This window comes from Halyomorpha halys, unplaced genomic scaffold, assembly GCF_000696795.3.
Source record: "Halyomorpha halys isolate HHAL.00 unplaced genomic scaffold, Hhal_1.1 Scaffold730.1, whole genome shotgun sequence".
In the NCBI taxonomy this organism is placed as follows: Eukaryota; Metazoa; Arthropoda; class Insecta; order Hemiptera; family Pentatomidae; genus Halyomorpha; species Halyomorpha halys.
In genome coordinates, this window is record NW_027110275.1 from 499533 (window position 1) to 519566 (window position 20034).

At 29.3% G+C, this 20034-nt stretch overlaps 1 protein-coding gene across 2 annotated transcripts in view; it reads left to right on the forward strand.

Annotated features, from left to right (window-relative positions):
* The first annotated feature begins 1990 nt into the window (after positions 1–1990).
* Dhc36C (Dynein heavy chain at 36C) overlaps positions 1991–20034 on the forward strand; it is a 105440-nt gene continuing 87396 nt past the window's right edge. The window contains exons 1-10 of one of the 2 annotated variants that reach the window (XM_014428644.2): positions 1991–2096; positions 2189–2426; positions 5745–6029; positions 8977–9209; positions 10604–10757; positions 12532–12681; positions 13538–13726; positions 14610–14738; positions 16882–17123; positions 18458–18761. In XM_014428644.2, coding sequence (XP_014284130.1) covers positions 2205–2426; positions 5745–6029; positions 8977–9209; positions 10604–10757; positions 12532–12681; positions 13538–13726; positions 14610–14738; positions 16882–17123; positions 18458–18761 — 1908 coding nt within the window. In that variant the 5' untranslated portion in view covers positions 1991–2096; positions 2189–2204. Of the gene's footprint in view, positions 2097–2188; positions 2427–5744; positions 6030–8976; positions 9210–10603; positions 10758–12531; positions 12682–13537; positions 13727–14609; positions 14739–16881; positions 17124–18457; positions 18762–20034 lie in introns of those variants that run through there. The other variant, XM_067048387.1, reaches the window with a different exon arrangement.

Sequence of the window (20034 nt, forward strand, 5' to 3'; positions counted from 1 at the left end):
AGCCATGGCGAGCGGCCAACATGTGGATCCACCTTAAGGTTCTACCGACATATGGTGAGGATGCACCCAAAGAGATTAGATACAGAAATCTTCTATAAAATGAGAGGATACAAGAGTGTTTGTGGGTACATCAAACAGTTGAGGGAAGAAACTGAGAGACTGAAAATAACAGACAAAGACTGTTTCGAGAGGGATGGCTATAGGAGAAGACTAAAAAATTAAGGTCCTTGTGAGGGAGAAAGGTGCAAGAAAGGGTGTCTCATGGACTGAAGAAAGGAAAAAGGGACAATCGGAAAGAATGAGGAAGAGGTAGCAAGAAAGAAAGGAGAGAAGGGGTATGAAATGAAGTGAAAATAATGATATTCGTGTGATCTTTAAGGCCGTTCCGTGAAAAAAAAAAGAAGTCACCATAAAATTTGGATAAAGAAAATAATCCAATCAAGTTTTATGGTCAATCTATTGAGATTGTATCGAGAGAGGTATTATTTCTCAGAGGGCCTCAATACTTCAATCATACTCTCAGTGTTACAAATGAAAGAATTTAGGTATGAAATATAGGCTAGGATAGAGAAATTAGAACTAACAAGCGGTACGCAAAAGGGTATCAATCTTTCGATGTTATCACTACTGGAAGGAACCAGTCTCCAGACATTACAAAATATAAGTTTACGCTCTAGCGGAAAGCCCCAAACTTTGGTGGCCAGCCTTGCGGGTAACAATTGTGGGGAAAACCAGTCCAACAAACTTGTGGGTGTAAGAAAAGAAAAGTAGTAGGATACTGTCATAACCACCTCAATATAAATTTCAATTAAAACCTCTGTTCCCTCAACTCGGGATATGTTCTTTGTTGTTTTATAAGCTTTTTGAAAAAACCTATTAAACAAAAAGTAATCACACACTATTTTCATAAATGAATGAATTATTATTTGTAATGGCGCTGATGATATAAATTACTTCTTAGTGAAATTTTTCCTAACGGCATGGAACGAGGATTCATGACTTTTAAAGGAATTTCACTTCTTCCTCATAAGTAATGATAACAATTACGTAAAACATTTGGCTTCAAAGGAAGTGAAATGGCAGTCCTAATATCGGTGGATTATGGGGACTTAACCTCGGGTCTGTCAAGACCTTGTTTAGGAGCGTAGTCGGATATCAGCCTCTAACCTTCTAGGAATTTTTGATAGTGTTTCTCTCAAAATGTTAGGAATTACTCTTAACCTTCCAGTGCTCTGCAGGAAAAATAAGATAAAAACGCTAACTAAATAATTTTTATTTACCTACTACCACCTAGTTAAGTAGGGTATTATAGTAGGATAAAATTTTCGATGTGCAGTTTTGAAAGAATAAGTCTATTTTAGAGCCCTGTGAGTCCAAGAATAGCATGTTGGCCTTAGATATGTCTTTACCAACATTATCTCTTAAAGGGGCAGGCCGATTTTGTAAGTTCTTTTTTAGAATTTCGCTCCCCTAATGCTTGTATACCAAATTGGACACCGAGGGTAGGGTAGCCGATAACTTGTTCATCTCTAGATTCTACAGCCAAATTTTGATAAAACTGCTTAAAGCCCTTTAACTTTTCATGTAGGACATAAGCCTTCAAGAAAAATTTAAAAAAAGGTTATGAAGAAAAGAAAACTTCCTTCACGCATGATTCAAAAAGTATACATTTTATGATGAAATGTGTACATTTTTTTAAAGGTAATAAAATTTCTTGAATAAAAAATAATCGAAATCAGATCGATATTTGCAGACATACAGTATTTATAATATTGCTATGCAATACAAACATTAACCCAAAACTGAATTCTGAATTGCAAAAACCCTATAAGCCTATATTTATAATTATTAGACAGGAGCATGAAGGGTTTAAGTTATTCACGATTAAGTTTAAAATAAAATTGTTAAAAATTAATTAACACTTATTAAACATATAACTTATACCATGTCGATAATTCAACAAGTTTATCCATATGACCATATCAATGGTCATTGATCTCAGTATCTAAGCAACCCCTAACACTTACTCATAAGTATTTCGTTTGATACTAAGCTGTATGGTTATATTAATTTCATAAAGCTCGTCAAATACGTTGGTAATTAAGTGATATTCTATACACTTCAAATATATGCATATTTACATAGGTACATATAAATATAATATTTACTGTTACCATTGTTTTTTCAGAGGCCAATTACCTACCATGAGTGAGTATCATGAGAAATGTAAAAGACCTAAGCGATTATATGACCCTTCAGTTTCAAAAACGGGTCAAAGAAAAAAAAAGTTGGATGTTGATTTAGGTCTTTTTGTTTTACCAAGAAAACAAATTGAAAAACCTGAGCTATATTACCAGAATAAACCTTTTCCTTCCACGTCTGGAGTGGTACAAGCAGCTAAACGAAAAAAGAGCGCAAAAGAGGAAGTAAGTAAATGCTGCTTCATCTTTTTTTCTAATTGTAAAATCCAGTTAAAGTCGTAATATATATATTTATATACATGTACATGTAGAAATATGTTTGAAGCGATCAAATCTAGCAAAAATAAACTTTATTGTGTAGTTTATATTAATATGTACATAGAAAGCTTATTTATAAAAACAAACTTGCTACATATTGTACTTACCGCATTTATGGGAATCTACACAAACAATTAAACTACTTCCGTTAAAAATCTGAAATTTCATCCATAGTAGAAGAGCTTAGTAGAAGCTACCTGTATTCAATGATTTTTATCCCCTCTATGAAGATTTAACAAATTAATTAGCTCGCAAAGCTACCAGAATTTTAAGATTTAGGAGATTTGGATTTAAGAATCAAGATGCTATGTAGAAAGAAATATTTAAAATATTAAAATCTAGTACTTAACTCCAAACATTATGATTTACATTTTTGAATTTTTTAATATTCTAAAAATTAATGATATACTATGAATTTTCATTTTTTAAATTTAATTAACTCAGAAACAAAATAACTGACTACATCAAAATTTCAAAACGTAAATAAGAGTTTCTGGATTTCGCATTTTCGATAAAAATCGAAACTCAACCTGCGATCCCAAGAATGCAATATGTTTTTAATATTTATAATTTGTGACTAAAAACTTAATTGTATTACAATTAACCTGTGAAATCTTAAAACAGAGATTTCGGATGGTATCTGTTCCCTACATATCCTGTCAATTTCCAAGCTAAACCAGAAATAACCAAGTTATGAATAATTAAGCACGTATCATGGATAATATTAATCGCTAGTTTAGCATTATTATTTATTATTAATTTGTGAATTATAATATAATTTAAAAAACTATTCTTTCATAGTTTAAAACTAAAAAAATGGAATTTCATTTAGAAAATCTTTAAACTGAGCAAATTCGTGGAATATAAAACTGGTATTAATAGAAAGTCCTTTTAATGATATGGATTTCTATCTAAGTTAATGCTAAATTTGAAGAGACCAAAAATTCTGTCTCTAGTTATAAGGGGCATTCTCCAAATTTGGTGCTATTTAGCTATCAAAATCTTTAGAAAATTTAAGTTGATTGATTTAATTTGTATTGCCTTCAGGGTTCTAGTTAGTAATATATGCGACTATGGAGTGATAAAACGAAAGAGAGGGCTTAATCGAGAATTAATTTCAATATAAACTATTTGTGTGCCAATTAGTGATCAATCTTAATAAACTTTTTGGTAAGACAAGATTTTAAAAATAAAACATTATTTTAAAAAAATATATATTATTATATCTATTATAATAGGAAAGCTGATCATAGAACATAATATCCAATGTTATTAAAAAATATTATTTCGAACATGTAATTTAAATAAACATCATATCGCGGGCTCTGGAAGAATAATGACACAACTTTAATTTTTTTTAAAATTGACTTTGTAGTTTTGGCCGGCTCAAAAATGCATTTACCTACAAAACTCCTATTTTAGTAAATTTTTAAGCATAATTATATCGACTTACAAACATCAAATAAATGCATTTTTGATCCCACTAACACAATAAAGTCAATTTCACAATGTTTACTGTTATGTCATTATTCTTCTAGATCTGCGATGTTATATTATCATCTACTGAAACCAATAGAATATAACTATTAAGGAACTAACGAGTATTTTTTTAAAAAGTGAACTGACTTAATTAGGAAAACACTCCCATGGCTACAAGAAAAAAAAGTTTTTAATAAAATTAAAAGGGTTAAGCCAAACTGGGAAGTAGTTCGTTACATCTACTGGTCTTTCAGTTTGGGTGGGAAATGAAAATATCATTGTTTTCTTTTTTATTGAAAGTTTAGTGCATGCAAAAAGTTTATTAATGTCTTCCAATTTTACAATCAGTGTTCTATTCTAGGTATCAGCAATACCGATTGCCAAAGCTAAGGAGTCCTAATAGTGAATATAAAAAAAATAAAATATTTGTCGCTACATTGCTATCCTGGTCACTACCTAGCATCGTTGGAATTTTCATTTGGGCTAAGGAGTGATAAACAAACCATTATTAGAAGCTTCACAACAAAAAAAAAAAAAAAGTTTAGGATGTACATAAAGCGGTTCTGAAGTACTACAAAACTATGTAATATATAAAATACAAGTCTTGTCTGTATTGCCTATGTTGAGCACTATGGAGTGATCACCAATAAAAATACTCACCACTTTTCATGTCCCACATCGCTGTTTAATCATTTTCTCTACTATCAAAATATTGCTCAAACTCTTCCATTAACGTGACCAGTACTATAAAAAAAAATTTTCCTGGTTTAATTTGAAAAAAAAATGCCAAAATGCGGGACATATCAAGGACAGTGAGAAGGCCCACAAGCCTCAGCGTGTCACTGAATGCGACTCTCCCCTGAAATACGAAATGGGTGGCAACACTGGTTACTCTGTTTTTCAGAGAGGTTAATTTTTAATCCCGAAATAATTCTCAGCTTACAGAAAACATCTTCGAAGATTGATATTGTCCAATAATCTCAGGCATAGTAACCAATAGTTGCAGAATATTATTCTGTGTAAAATTATCATGAAAGAAGAGGACGAAATATCAGGATGAAAAATTTACTCCTTCCTCACTGTGAGAAAAAAAACAGTACTAGTAATATGTTTTCTTTGTTCGAAATTATATTTTTACAAGAGGCTTAATATTTCTTAAGAACTTTGGTTTTCGGTTTTAAAAAACTTTTTGTTGGTCTTTATAGGGCTGTTAAATTTAGAGTACACATTTATTTCCGGTAGAGAGAGCTGCCTGTAACAGGCTGTGACTAACAGCTCTTTGACAAGTAACTGCTTATTGAAACAGAATTTTCCAATAGTATGTGTTAAGTTCATTTGAAATTTACTGTTTGCATTTTTATTTGTTCTCTGGAACTTTTGAACTTCTGTAAAATTAAATTTAGTGACTTGAAAATTATTTGATTTGATTAAATTTGTATGGTTATCTTTATCTTATTACTTTTTAAGTGTTAACTCTTCATTCAGATTTATGATGTAATAAATGATTTTGGTTTAAAGGTGCTTTTGTTTTGCCTTTGATTAAGAATGGATTCAATTCATTAATTAAAATTTAGATCACTCAGTTACTCATAGTTGATTTATTGTATAAATTATGGCTAAATGCTTATTTTACCAAAACAAAATTGGTTTCATATAGTTATATTATGAATTTTAGCCATTTATATATATAAATTTATTTATTTATTTAATATTTATAATCATATATTACTATTAAATAATTTCCAGTCTTTGAAAAAATCATATACAGAGCTAAGGAAAGAAAGAGAAGAATTTAGAAGAAAATTAGCTGAATTAATTCTTATTACAGAAGATGAACGAAACTCAACTGCTACTGAATTTCCTTCTAAATATGAAAAACAGTTTCTTCGTTACCATTATTATATTAAGTATGGCTCTGATACAATGCATGTCTCTCCAATGTCAAACAGGTGGATTAAAAACATTTTGAAATTAGTGCCTGAAAACATAAGAAATGAAAATAAATTGCATATTCTTTTTAAAGAAATACAGGTAATTGTATTGTTATCATAAAATTTAATAATATTGGTAAATTAATCTGTTATAATTATTCATGCATCACCCATATAATCGTCTCCTGTAATTCTATATTCCAGCATTTGGTTTGAGAGAGTATGGTTGTTTAACAAATCTTCCTTGTCTAATTGATAAACATAAAAGTGATCCCCGAAATTACAAAGTTCTCATATTTGTTTTTAAAATTTGTGAGAATTTTAGACTTCCGATTACGAAAGAATTTTTTCTTGTTTATTTTATTTTTAATATTTTAAACAACTAGACTATATCAATTTGATATGTTATTAACCTTTCTAAAATACTTTTAAGTGTAAATGTTGGAAAAATAAAACATACACTAGTTGTGTTTCATTACAACTGGCCACCCCCTTCTTCATTTTAAATACCAAGTTCCTGATGTGATAAGTTATTACTGGTTCACCTTCATCACTGTTCTGTATTGTATACAGTTTCCGTTTCTATAATTCTGCTTCACTAAACTATACTCGGTACTGCTTTTTGGAACACTTGCTCATTCATAATCAGTATAGTACTAGTTCTGGTACTGAAACTGATTGGGGGAACAAGGCCGGCAAGGGGGCCTATTGGTGCTTTTTGCCTACCCCAATGCAGCCAAATGGAATGGGTTTTTTATATATCTTATTTCTCTCTATCGATCCTTTTGACTTTCTAATGAAATTTAAAAGGGATGCCCATTCTATAGAGGAAGCTTCATTTTCTATGATTCTATCAGAGCCTAAAAGCCTATATCTTAGTGACGCATACCGGCCACAATCTGCTATGTAATGTAAGGCAGTTTTCGGGGCCTGTCCACATAAACAGCAGGTTTCATCACGAACTACTTCACAAATATTGAGATGTCTTTTAAGTCTGCAATGATCTGTAAGAACTCCTATTAGAAATCGGAGTTCATTTCTGTTTAGGCCTAGCAGCTATTTAGTTTTAAAAGTAGAGGGTTTAGTTATTAGCATCTTGGCCTGTCTCAGCCCTATAAATTCCCTCCACTCCTCGCCTTTACCAGTGTAGTAAAGCTGTTTTTTCCTTAAACATGACTTCATGGCTAAGGTAAAAGCTGTTTGTTGAAATGGGTTCTGGTCTACTTTTATTGCCATTTATTCCCATAAGGAGGGAGGGAATATTATTATTATTATTATACTTTATAATAATAATTTATTTATTTGTTTAGGGGGCAACCTCTGTACAAAAAGAATTAGCCTGTGAAATGCATAAAATAGATAATCAATTGTAGCAATTTTACAAAAATGATGAGTTACAGATCGCTTATATAAACTAATAACAAACAATTTACCCAAGATGGGCTATCCACATTCCTTAGAATAGAACAGTAAAACAAAAATGACCACTTTATGTTTAATAATATTGAAAAACAAAACAAAACAAGAACTATACCTCCTAATGGAATGATAGGTGTCCAGCTCTAAGCAAAAGGTTTTGTATTACATATATAAAAAACAGTTTAAGGTCCAATCTCCAATAATAATAAATCCAACCGAATCCGTTCTCATGATAAGCGGGGCAATTTGTCAAAAAATGGAAACATTTCTCCAGAGCTGTTCCATCACAAGCTGGACAAAGCTTTTATGGGTCCAAAGTATATTGGTGTGGACCGACATATTGAGTAATTGCATATTTACCGGAAAGTCGTAGTTGTGAAATTATTCTCAAGTGAGTTGTAGGGCAACTGATTCTTAGATAGCTTTGAGCAGCATCTGTTTTAATGAAAACCTTACCGTACCACAGGTTATAGGTCGATTCTTGTTATAACAAGAGGTCTTTATCTTTAACAAATTCCCTGTGTCTATCCAAGATCTCCCTCATTCTAATTTTGATACTTACCAGATCATTAAGTAGTATCAATATTTTTCTTATCTGCATTACCCAATTATATTGAGACTCAAACGGTTGTTACTGTCTAGCTGCAGTAGCTTTAAATAATATTATTTCACAAAGCGAGTACAACTCATGTAAAGTATTTTTAGTAGCCAGGACAGAGTTTTCTTTAAAACGTGATATCCCACAGGAATGGGTGCCACTTCTAGTCTTACTATAAAGTGTGGAGTGTTTCATTGCAAACACAATAGTCGCTTGTAGAACCTAGTTCGTATATTTTCCGATTCCTCTATGTGCTTCACGGCCCAAATTGGTGCAGCATAGAGGGTACAACTCAACATAGTCAATTCGTAAAGTTTCTGCCTGGCATCCCACAAGATTATTTTAGCCTTCGCACAAGTACTTAGCACGGCCCTTTCATACTTTATATTCACTATTATATCTAGTCTTTTGGAAACTGATCCCAGTGTTTATTTATCCTGAAGCTGCAATAACTGATACTTAATGATTAAGAAGTGATGGCAGCAGCACTGATTATGGTTGAACTGTTTGAGAGAACGTATCATTCTATAAATTAAACTAAAAAATGTTTATATCTGGTTAGTAAAAAACTGTGCTCTTATCAGCCATTGTTGGTCCAACATTAACACTCTGCTATCTCAAGTTTTCAAAGACAGAATCTGCTGTTCCAAGAGTAATATTAGTATATTCTCAATTCTGTTTTTCGCATGATAAGTAATCTGAAAAAAATGTATGGTTTTATGCTGAAAAAGATTATTAATTCTACCTTTGTATATTCCTGTAATTTTTTTATGTTATTTTATGAATATGATTTAAGTTATTCTGAATTATAATACTGTTCATATACTATTTACTCAGTTCTCAGTTTTATTTAAGAAAACTTATCGGTACATTATATTATAGTTTATTATTAGAAAACAGTTAGTTATTGATGAAAATGCTTTTAATTTTTAAGTTAAAAATCTTTGTTTAAAATTTTTGATTGATTAATGTTTTTGTATTACAATACTTAACAGTATTTTAAAATAAGTTATTAATACCTGATTTTTAGGAGCTCTATGATTATACTGTAAAAAAATCTGTAATTGATTTTGTACTCAGAGATCCTTCAGACGTCTTATTCTTTGAGTCAAAGATTAAACATACTAAACAGGTTTTGGGAGATGTAGGTGAAGTAGCTATGAAGAATTGCTTTATGTCCGGTACAAGCAAAATTAAAACTGGTCTTCATGTTATAAATCCCTTTCTGGCAAAAGTGCTTGACCTTTGGAATCATGAATATAGGTATTAAATTTATTTTATTTTCTCCGGAATAACACCAAAAAACATTGTTTATTTGTTGTTCTATATAGATCATTAAATTATATTCCTAAAATTAATTATTGTAATTTAATACATCATATTCATATGTTTTATATGATACAATATAATTATTGTTTACTAACTGAACACTGTTACAGCTTCCTGGGTCTTGAAAATCATTGTTTATACTATATATTTCTTCTAAAATAGTTAAAAAATTTCTTATTCAAACAAATGTTTTAAATTTTTCAAGATTTTTTATGATTTATAATGACTTTATAAAGAATTATAATGACTGCAACCAAATTCAACTGTATACAAGTTTAGGAATACAATTAGAAAGAGAAATGCAGCATTGCAAAATTTTGGATATTATCTTATAATATTTATATTTATCCAAAATTTACTTGTGGTTATATTATTAGAAACACTTTTTCTTAATTTTCAACTATTATTTCAATGACTTGATGATTCCAACTTAAGAAAGTTGCACAATAATCCACTCCAAGATATCCATATTTTTAATATCTTCTAAGGGTAATTTAAATTCATTGCATTATGTTTGGAGATGATTTGTATATATTTCCAATTCTTTTTTCATTACTTCCAGTTATTGTAAATTTGAATAATGTTGAAAATCTTAACATAACAAGAAGAACTAACAAGAAGTCATTGCTGACAATAAATTTTCAGTTGAATAGCACTGGTATTTAACAGCCAAGTTTAAATATAACTTTAAACTAGAAAACTTTTACCTAAGATCAGTTTTGATGTATTCATGTTATTGGCAAGTAGTTGAATGAACTTAGATCATTTATAAATCGGCAATCGAAAATTGATGGTCTTGAAACTCTTTGGGTTTCTAACGACTTTAAATGCTGTTACATATTCCTGAGTTTTCTATGTTAATCGGTCAATGTTTTAAAACAATGTGAGGTCCATAGAAATATGGGATGTTAAGAACTGTATAGTATAGTTTGGAATTCATTTTTATTTTTTGAATTCAGGGGATGTTTAAACATGTAAATTGAAGTCAAATGACGTTTTGAAAAAGTTTTTAAATATATTTATGTAACTTAACACCCTAATTCTCTATCGTTAGTAGTTTAGGAAGTAAAAAGATACTATTTATACCGTGTAATGGTATACTTGATATGGTATACTCTATATTTATACTGGATTTATTAAATCCTAAAATTATTCAAAAGATTATTTTTTTAAAAATTTATTACAATAAGCAATGGCATTACAATAGTACTTAACTTTGAATGTTTATTTTCATTTCTGAATCATATTAAATTTCAGAAAAATTCCAAAGAAGCTTAAAACTCAAATATTTGTCCTTACTAGTTGTTTTTTCTTTATGTTTATTATAGTCATCTCAGATTAGTCAATGTGGAGCACTTTAAAAAACAAAAACATGCATTCACTTTTGAGGAGTTCATGTTTGCTGTTGGAGAACATGTTGCGAATTTGAAGGATCTTCTGGAGAACCAATGGCTTCCAAAACTTCAGGAACTGTTTTTAAAAGTAAGATACAGCTTTTTTCTTGGGGAATGGCAATCATTTCAAATAATCACTATGATTTTGGCATTTCTCAACTAATTGATTGTAAACATTCTACTGAATAAAATCATCTTAGTTTATTATATCAGCACCATTATTTATATTGTACAGTATTGTTGTGTTTAATTTGAATTACTTTTTCATTGAGTTTATTGTATTAAGAATATAATTTTTATTATTTATATAAAATTAATCATATCCAATTAAGTTTCTAACTCTTTATTAATACTGGCCATTCTCAAGAATAATCTTAAATATAAATTTACAGCCTCATTTCTAATTATTCAAAATTTGTAGACTATTCTACCCAGATCTAATATAATTAGTCAAATTCATAAATCAATTTGACTAATTATATTAGATCTGGGTAGAATAGTCTACAAATTAGTCAAATTAATTTATGTATGTCACTATTAATCTTATTAATTTAACTTTTAATTTAAATATAAATGCTTTTAATTACAAATAATCAGTGTTTAGATTATTAAATAGTGATATCAGTGTTTATATTATTTGCAATTAAAAGTATTTAATTATTGAAATAATGCCATAATTAGACATAATTTTAATAATTAGATGTGAGGCTGTGAATTATATATCCAAGATGGATGATCCTTGAGGATAGCCAGGTTGGCTGAAATGAAGTATTAATAAAGAGCGTTGAGACTTAATTGGATATAATTTATTTTATTTAAATAATAAAATGAGTCTTGAACAAGTTTAAGGTTTTATATAATTTTTATTATTTTTGATTAATAACAGAATTTTTTTTTGTGAAATTCCTCTAACTTTTTGAACTGCAGACCTTTACCTGACTCATTCTATCTGCAGTAGTCACTTCTTTAATTGATTATTCATTATCTTTTATGTTAACCCTACCACATTAATTATTATAATTAAGTGGATCTAGAAATATCCAATAGGTCTGTTCCCACTATATGGAGCATGTGTAGTGTGGGCTCTTTTTCCTCCCAAAACCTGTGTTACACATGCTCCATACACTTCCAGGTAGTTAGAAGTGGTTCTTGGAACAGATTTACTGAAATTCTAGTTTTATAAAAATTGATTGATGGTTAATAATTTATTAATTTAGGTAAGGTATCGAAATATATTGGCAGATTAGAGATTAAATTTAAAGTGATATACTTTTCGAAATGAAATGAACTTAAAATTGATATACATTTCTATTATAATTGGTTTATTTTATTCCAGATATTTTAATTTACATAATAAAATGGGGTTTCAATTATAGGGAAAATGCATAATTTACTTTTTCTTCATTTTGTACAAAATTAATTAATCTTAAAAAATTTAAAACAACAATGCTGGCTCCAAAGAATTCTCATAAAAAGAAATTGTTCTCTCCTGGCTTTGTGTTCAGAAAAAATTAATATTTCTCAACATAAGACAGATACATCTCCAGTATAATATAATATGGTAATGGCAAGTTAAATCTTGCTATTTGTTCACCACCTGGGTTGGTGAGTATTTTTCACTAAAATTAACTTGTCGAATGAACTCAGATATGAATCTATCCTGTTAGGCTATTAACATTTATTTTTAGAGAAAGAAGGGTAAGTTAGGATATAAAAGGAGTATATATATATATATCTTTTCTAATTTAATGATATTAATTATTTCTTTACTCTTTGTGAGTTTATATATAAGTTTCATTATATTAAAAAACAAAATACAAAGAATTAATCTCTTTAATGACTGCTGTTCTTTCTTTTTTCAGGAGTATGGAAGTGGTAATATACCTTCACCAAACCAGAAAAAAGCAATGCACCATTTTTATGAGTGTATTTCTACTTTAATGTCATACCAGTTACAAATGTTATGTCTTGATTCAGTTGAGGATTACACAAATTTTATATGTGATGTTGGAGTAAGTTGCTATGAAATTAAATTTAATTACAACTCATGTTTTGTATCTTCAATTAATTACTTACCATTGTGAGTAAAGTGGAATTAAATCAGTCCCATAGTTCAATGAATTTCGTTTAATAAATTAGCAAGCTGTTGAGAATATTCTATACATAATATATTACTTAATCCAATTAAGTTCTACTCCTAGCCACATCTTTTCTTTTTATGTTAATTATATTTTTTCTTCTGTTAATTACAATTTTTAAAATCAGTTGAATAAATGTTATATTTGACTGATTAACTATATCTGTCAAATGATTCCTGAGTAAGCTCTAAATGCAAAAAGCTGACTACCTTTCTAATCCTAGATAAATTCTGGGTCGTATTGAAAAGTCTTAGATATTGTGTGCAAGGAAGTGAGTAGCTCATTTGTAAAGCAATGGACTACTAACTTCAAGGACTCAGGTTCGAAGCTGGCTGTGGCAGGTTATTATTATCTGTTACCTGTAGAGGTTGAGTCAGCCCTGTGGGTTTGGGAGCCCTCTGGCATCCACTCAGCCTTATAAAATGGGTATCCTAAATTGGGTAAAAATCTGGTCAAGCATGATTCTGACGAAATCGCCTCCTTGCAAAACTGTTAGTCTAATAAAAGTACTTCCTTACTTAGTACTGCAGCCCAGACCCTTCATGGGTTGTAGTGGTACAAATTTAATTTAATATTATGTGCAACCACAGGACTCACAAGGGTTTAGTGAAATGCGACTTGAGGAAAAGCTAAGGATTTTGTCCATAAAATTTTTCCTGATTGCTTTGTTTTAATGTTTTAAATAACAAATTTCTGTTTTACCTTCTTTCAGAGTTAATTTCTGTTTTAGGGTACAAATCCTGGATTCTTAGTTGCTCTAAATCTCAAAAACAAGAGGATACAATTTGAACCAAACTTTGATAAATTTAATAAGGCTGCATTAGATGTATATGAATTATTGGTATTGGCTGTAAAAAATATACCTCGTCTTGAATATATTCTTTATATGGACATGACATTACCCCCTTCCTATTTGGTGGTATGTTTTATACTAATAAACTATCTATAATTAGGTGATTATCATCAGTATTGAACAATCTTAAAAGGAATCTCAATAAAATCATAACATCTGTTTGATACTATGAAAATGAAAAATATCTTTGATGAATTAAATATTATCACTTAACCTATAAATCTGAAAAAAAATGTAAACCATTTAATCAAAATAAAAATTAATCCCTCATTGTAGAGATTCTTGACAAAATTTTTGTGTTCAGAAAAAATAATATAGGTTCCCTATAATCCAATGTTATATGACAAGATGTCTCTAGAATGATATTAATTGTTTTTTTAATTACGAGAGATCACAACTGAAACGATGATATGGTAGGGCATTTTTATTGCATATTTATAGCATTTAATAATTGATACTATATATAAGGGTATTAATTTTAACATGAATTTAATACTGCATTACCTTTTTTAGATTGTAATACCTTATTTTTATGTAATAGTTTTCAGATTTAGGTCTTGTATAATAGGTCCGTTCTCTTGGATTTTTTTTTTTTTTTTTTGTCGAATCTATACTCTTAACGTAATTATTAAAATAAAATTGATAATTATGATAACATAACATAATTCTATAAAGACAGTATTGAGAGATCAAAAGAGTTAACTAAATCTTAATGAATTAATGCTTATTTTCTTTGAGATTGCATTTTGTTTTTTCCCAGCTACTATAGACCTCCAGTGTTGTATCCTATTGAATTATGGTAGCTCATTAAAGACGAGCTACATATATATGGTATATTTCATTAACAACTTCAACTGTTTCAACAATAGTTTATTAAGACGTTATTTTTAAGCTATCTACTTATTTTGAAACTGTAGTAAAACTATTTTTATCATCACTTATGTTTTAGCCTGAAATATCTAGTGATATTATTGCTAAAAAGAAGGAATCTGTACTAAATTTATTAGAAGATCAGAGAATTGGGCCAGAGTTAAGGATCCATGATTTTGATAATTATATTGACTTGATCAATGGTGATGTAAGATTTATTTTCTAAATCAAAGACATTTATTATTTATTCATTTATAATTAGTTTTATAACATTACTTATGAAGAATACGTCAAATTTACATAACATTGTGATTCCATTTAGAGAAAGACAAATATTAACTAAATTTATAAGCAATTTACTATCTATACTTTCACTAATTATTATTGATCTTGGACCGCACTGTATATTATAAACTTTTTTAAAATAAATTCATTCTCTTTATGTGCTCAGTATAATATAATGTGTTTACTTAGACAATGCAGAATATACGAGGGTAAGTCAATATTTAACCCCAATTTAGTTATTTTTTTGTTTATGTCGGTAGCACTTTCGATTTGCATTGATGACACATGCTTTGTTTATTTGTTGTTTTGTCTATGCAAGTTTCAAGCTGCTAAGTTAGTTACATTATCGCTGTCATGCTGTTAATCATGGCTGCTCCGCTTTCTATTTGCACCAAAGAATAGCAACGATTGTTTTTTGTGGTCAGAAGGGCTGAAACTTATTTAAGACTTTTGGTACAGTATGGGAACAGTGTTTTGCCACAACGGAGTGTCTACGGATGGATTGAAAAATTCAAAAATGGTGGTACAAGTGTTACACCCAATGAAGGACCCTGACTACTGTTTACCGCCACATTTTTTGGGACTCACAAGGTCTAATACTAGAATATTATGAGGAAAGGGGCACAACAATAAACAGTGTACGTTACAGTGAGATGCTTACTGCCAAGCTAAAGCCTGCGATTCGAACCAAACACCGAGAACTTCTGTTAAAAGGTGTTGTGTTGTTGCACAACAATGCCCATCCACATACTGCCCACACTGCTGAAACGCTTCAGAAACTCAAATTAGGTAATATTAGCTCATCCTCCATATAGTCATGATTTTGCCCCTTCTGACTATCACTTGTTTGGTCCACTCAAAGGGGCTGTCGATTTACCTCGGACAAAGCTATGAAAGAAGTAGTGCATTGCATTTCTGTCTCGCAGCTCAACCGAAATCCTTCTTTTATGAGGGCATCATGAAACTTATATAATGATGGACCAACTGTATTGAAAAGAAAGGGGACTATGTCGAAAAATTATGTACTTGTAAATTTCCTATTTGATTACAATAAAATTTTATAACTATATTGCGGATAATAATTGACTTATCCTCGTACATATTTTGTTGTACCACTCAATAAGACTCAATATTGAGGCAATGGTTCGCAACTTTATTCTATAGTCATGCCCTACAATGAAAAAACAGCTTTTTAGAACATAGAATTTCTTTAACTAATTATTAAATTACCTGATTTTATATTTTTAAATAGAGATAATTTTTTTAAATTTTTTCCTCGATGTATGATTTTAGTTTTATTAAATTTAAATCTATGCCCCGTTTGCCTAAAATGTGTTGAGATCACATGAAATCAATCATGAGATCAAATACAAAAAAATCAGGTGATTAACAAAAAATCAGATGTAAAAAATTTAAATTCATGTTACTCCAACTTCTTAAATATATAAGTCATAATTAATTAACAAAATAGAAATAACAGACTGACTACTTGTTAAAAAGAAACAGTTTCATTTTGGAAAAACTAAAATAAATCCACAGATATCTATTTAGTTCTGGCGCAAACCTTGAGTTGTACCTCAGATTTACACATTTCTACACAGTAAAACACTTTTTAATGGACAAACGTATGTAATAATTTAACTTAATAAGTTACTAATCTTAAATTAGTCTCTACATTGTTTTTTAATAATTAGTTGAAATAATTTTTTCATTCCTGTACCTGTTCAATTCTACCTTGCTGGCAGACAATGCATGGAGGAAATGCAAGGAATTTGTAGGGAATATATTGAAATTGTATATAAGCAGGCTTAATACTATGAGCTATTTACATTAAATTAATATAGAAAGTCATTCTCCCTATATTAAGTCATATTTAATTAATATTGGAAATCATTCTGAACTAAATTGCTAGTTGGCAGTTATGTTGTTTTATTATAACAAATAAATATACTTTATCAAGTTATATAATTTATTTTTCATAATTATTCTGAATTGAACTTTTCTTTCAAATACTGTTCGAATTAAATTAGTCTTTGAAAAAACATTTTTTTAAATTCTTATTTCAGGCTGAGATAGCTGTAAATAAATTTATTGATGGTAATCATACTTTTGATGAATATAAAAGTTTTGTTATAAAACTGAGCAATCTCTACTTGGAAATTCCTTATAAAATAGAAATGCAAATAGAAATGGGAATGTATAAAGTGCAAAGAGAAGAACTTATCCAATCAATTATGCACTCAGCAGCAAAACTAAAAGAGAAACTAATTACAAAATTGATTTCTGATTATCAAGCACTTTGCAAAGAGTAAGTTTACTTTGTGTTTGATTCAAATAATATATTTTTGGCCTTATCACTTATTGTTCCTTTATAATACACAGATTGGATTCTTCAAATGCCTGCTGGAGTAGGCATAAAAAGGAATAAAAATTCTTGTAGAATCATAGTTCTTTTGTATCCTTATAAAACAAAGTTGGTGAACTAAGAGAGTTATTGTTGGCCAGGAGCTTTAGAAATTCTTGATTTGTGCACTTCCAATTTGTCCGAGCAACAATATAATGATTGCTCCCCAAGAATCGTTTCAAACCATTATTTTATTTGGTGTTACAATTGTGTACAATATTTAGAATTTTATTATGTTTAGCACTAATTCTTAGAGGTATGTCATAAAAAGAATTCTCAATATCAGGATTTACTTTTTGTTAGCATGTAGTTCCTATTCTTCTCCATTTTGTGTTAAATTGTTGTTACTCCAATGGCATTTAATCTTGTTTCAGAATTAACTTATAAATTAATTTTTTTTTTATTTCATTTAACATTTAAATAAATCCTTTCATATTTTTTGGTCGAAAGTTTCAGAAAGCATTTAGAAATAATCAATCATAAGATAGTATTTCCATCTCTCTTGAAAAATATACTTCATTCTTTCTGTGACTGAGCCTCTGAGCAACTGGACACAATGGTTGAATATTAATTGCCAGAGGGCTCTAGGATACGCTGATAGGTGACTATTGGGACCCTGAATGGTTATACAACTCGATCAAGATTAGTAAAAGTGTGTTATATCACTCTAAATAATTTCATTCCTTTTTAAATAAAGTTTGAGTTTGAACTGGTGCTTGCTTATTTCAATTTCATATGATACAGAGAAGCTGATAATTTGGCTACAAAGAACTCTGAATGTGTTCCTTTGATCAAATAAAAATGCATTAATGATTTCATTATAACCCATTACACTGCAATAATTACTAGAAGTAAATCCACTTTTCAAATTATAATATTTAAGGTTTTAAATGACTTGATCTGAAACATTATTATAAGACAAAATGATTAATAAACTAAATTGATTTATAAAGTTCTGTTTACAACATCTCAAATTTATTTAGTTCAAACCAACTGTAAGAATCTTTGGTATCATATACCTCAGATGGCTTATTCACCAAAACGTTTTTGGATTGATAAATGTATCATTGGTAAATTTATTAAAGCATCAATTTTAATGACTATTCCTTCAGTTATAAGTCTTCGATATTATAAAACACTAATTTCTGTATATGTATATACTCTACAATGATAATTAGATCAATGCCCCTTATTACCTGTTTCCTAATTTTATAATTAATTTTATTGTTTGTTTTAAGATTAGGAGACACTTATCAGAGTATTATTGAAAAACTTCTGGCAACGCCTGGTAATACTGCAGAGTTAATGAAATTAATAGCTTATGCTGATGAAGTTAAAAACAAAACTTTATTAGAATTGGAAGAGAAACTTAAAAACATTATGGCCTATATTATATTTCTTTCTGACCATATTCCTTTAAATCCAATGGAAATAAAACAAAATTCTGTTACATTTTTACTATATTTAAAAATGGCTGAAGTTTTAGAAATGAATAAGAGTCGTGTTGAGAAGAAAAAACTTGAATTTCAAACCTATCTTAAGGTATGTGCATTATTCTTTTGCATTAATTTTGTTCAAGATGGAGTTCATCAGTTTTCTGTTGATTATAAAAAGGGGTATGAATCTATTCACAGCCATAAGCTATACAATATTTTAATTGAGTAGGGAATTCCCATGAAGTTAGTTATAATGCAACTAGAATATATATGATTGAACTATTTAATATAGTAATTATTAATTTGAGAAGTTCAAGGTTTGTTCATATTTGATATAAGGCTATTCTCCTTTTCAATTTGGTATTGAAATATGTCATTTGTTGGGTGATGGTAGGTAGTGTTTGTTTATTCAACAATGTTGATAATAAAGAACTAGATCTTGTAATTAATACTTACAAGTCGGGATAAAATAAAATATATTTTTGGCAACTTCGCATACTAGTTTAAATTGAAGTATTTCTTTGTTTATAGGTGGAAGGTTCTGAAAACAAAATCCCAAGTCTCTGAAATTGCATTACATAATGAAGCAATCTACGTTTTGCCAATTCAGGTACCAACAAGGCAATAAAAGATAAGATGATATAAAGTATCAGGGTCAATTAGGGACTCTCATTAACTTGTTCTTCAGAGACTTGAGGCTTTGTTGTAGGAATTTTCCAATGATATCAAAATAATAATTATTTTTATAGGTTATGACTCCTTTATAATGAAATCTTTTCTTATCAAGTCATGAACCCAAAATCCTCCATGAGTTGTATTAGTACAGTTTTACTTCCTCACTGCCAAAGTCAGGGAAGCTTTGTATTCATGCAGAAAATAAAAAAATTGTATGCCCTCAATTAGAAATTTCCATTCATATTTTATGTTTCAGATATCATAGAACAAATTTTTTTTCCAATTGTTGTTGAAATTTTCAATGATAGTGTGGTTTGTACCTATTTGGCCCCTCATCAATTATGTCCTTTGCTTTCACTTACACTTGCATAAACACATTTTGCCTGGAAAATGTGGACTATATTTTGAAAAAAGTTAGTCTGATTTGGTCTAAAGTTTAAGGGAACTTGGATATTTGTGTTGACATAATATAATTATTATAATTTACTATAGTATAAATTTTTACAAATTTGCTTATGCATGAAAAAACATATTCTCCTCAACATACCTATTTAAACAGTTTGTCAAATTTAGTTTAAAGTTGGTGAAAACTTTAGGATTAATGTAGACATGGTCTTTTCTTCTACAACTTTCACTTATCCACATGAAACTCTAATTTCATTAATTCAGCAACTTTTATGATCTGTTATTACTATATATATATA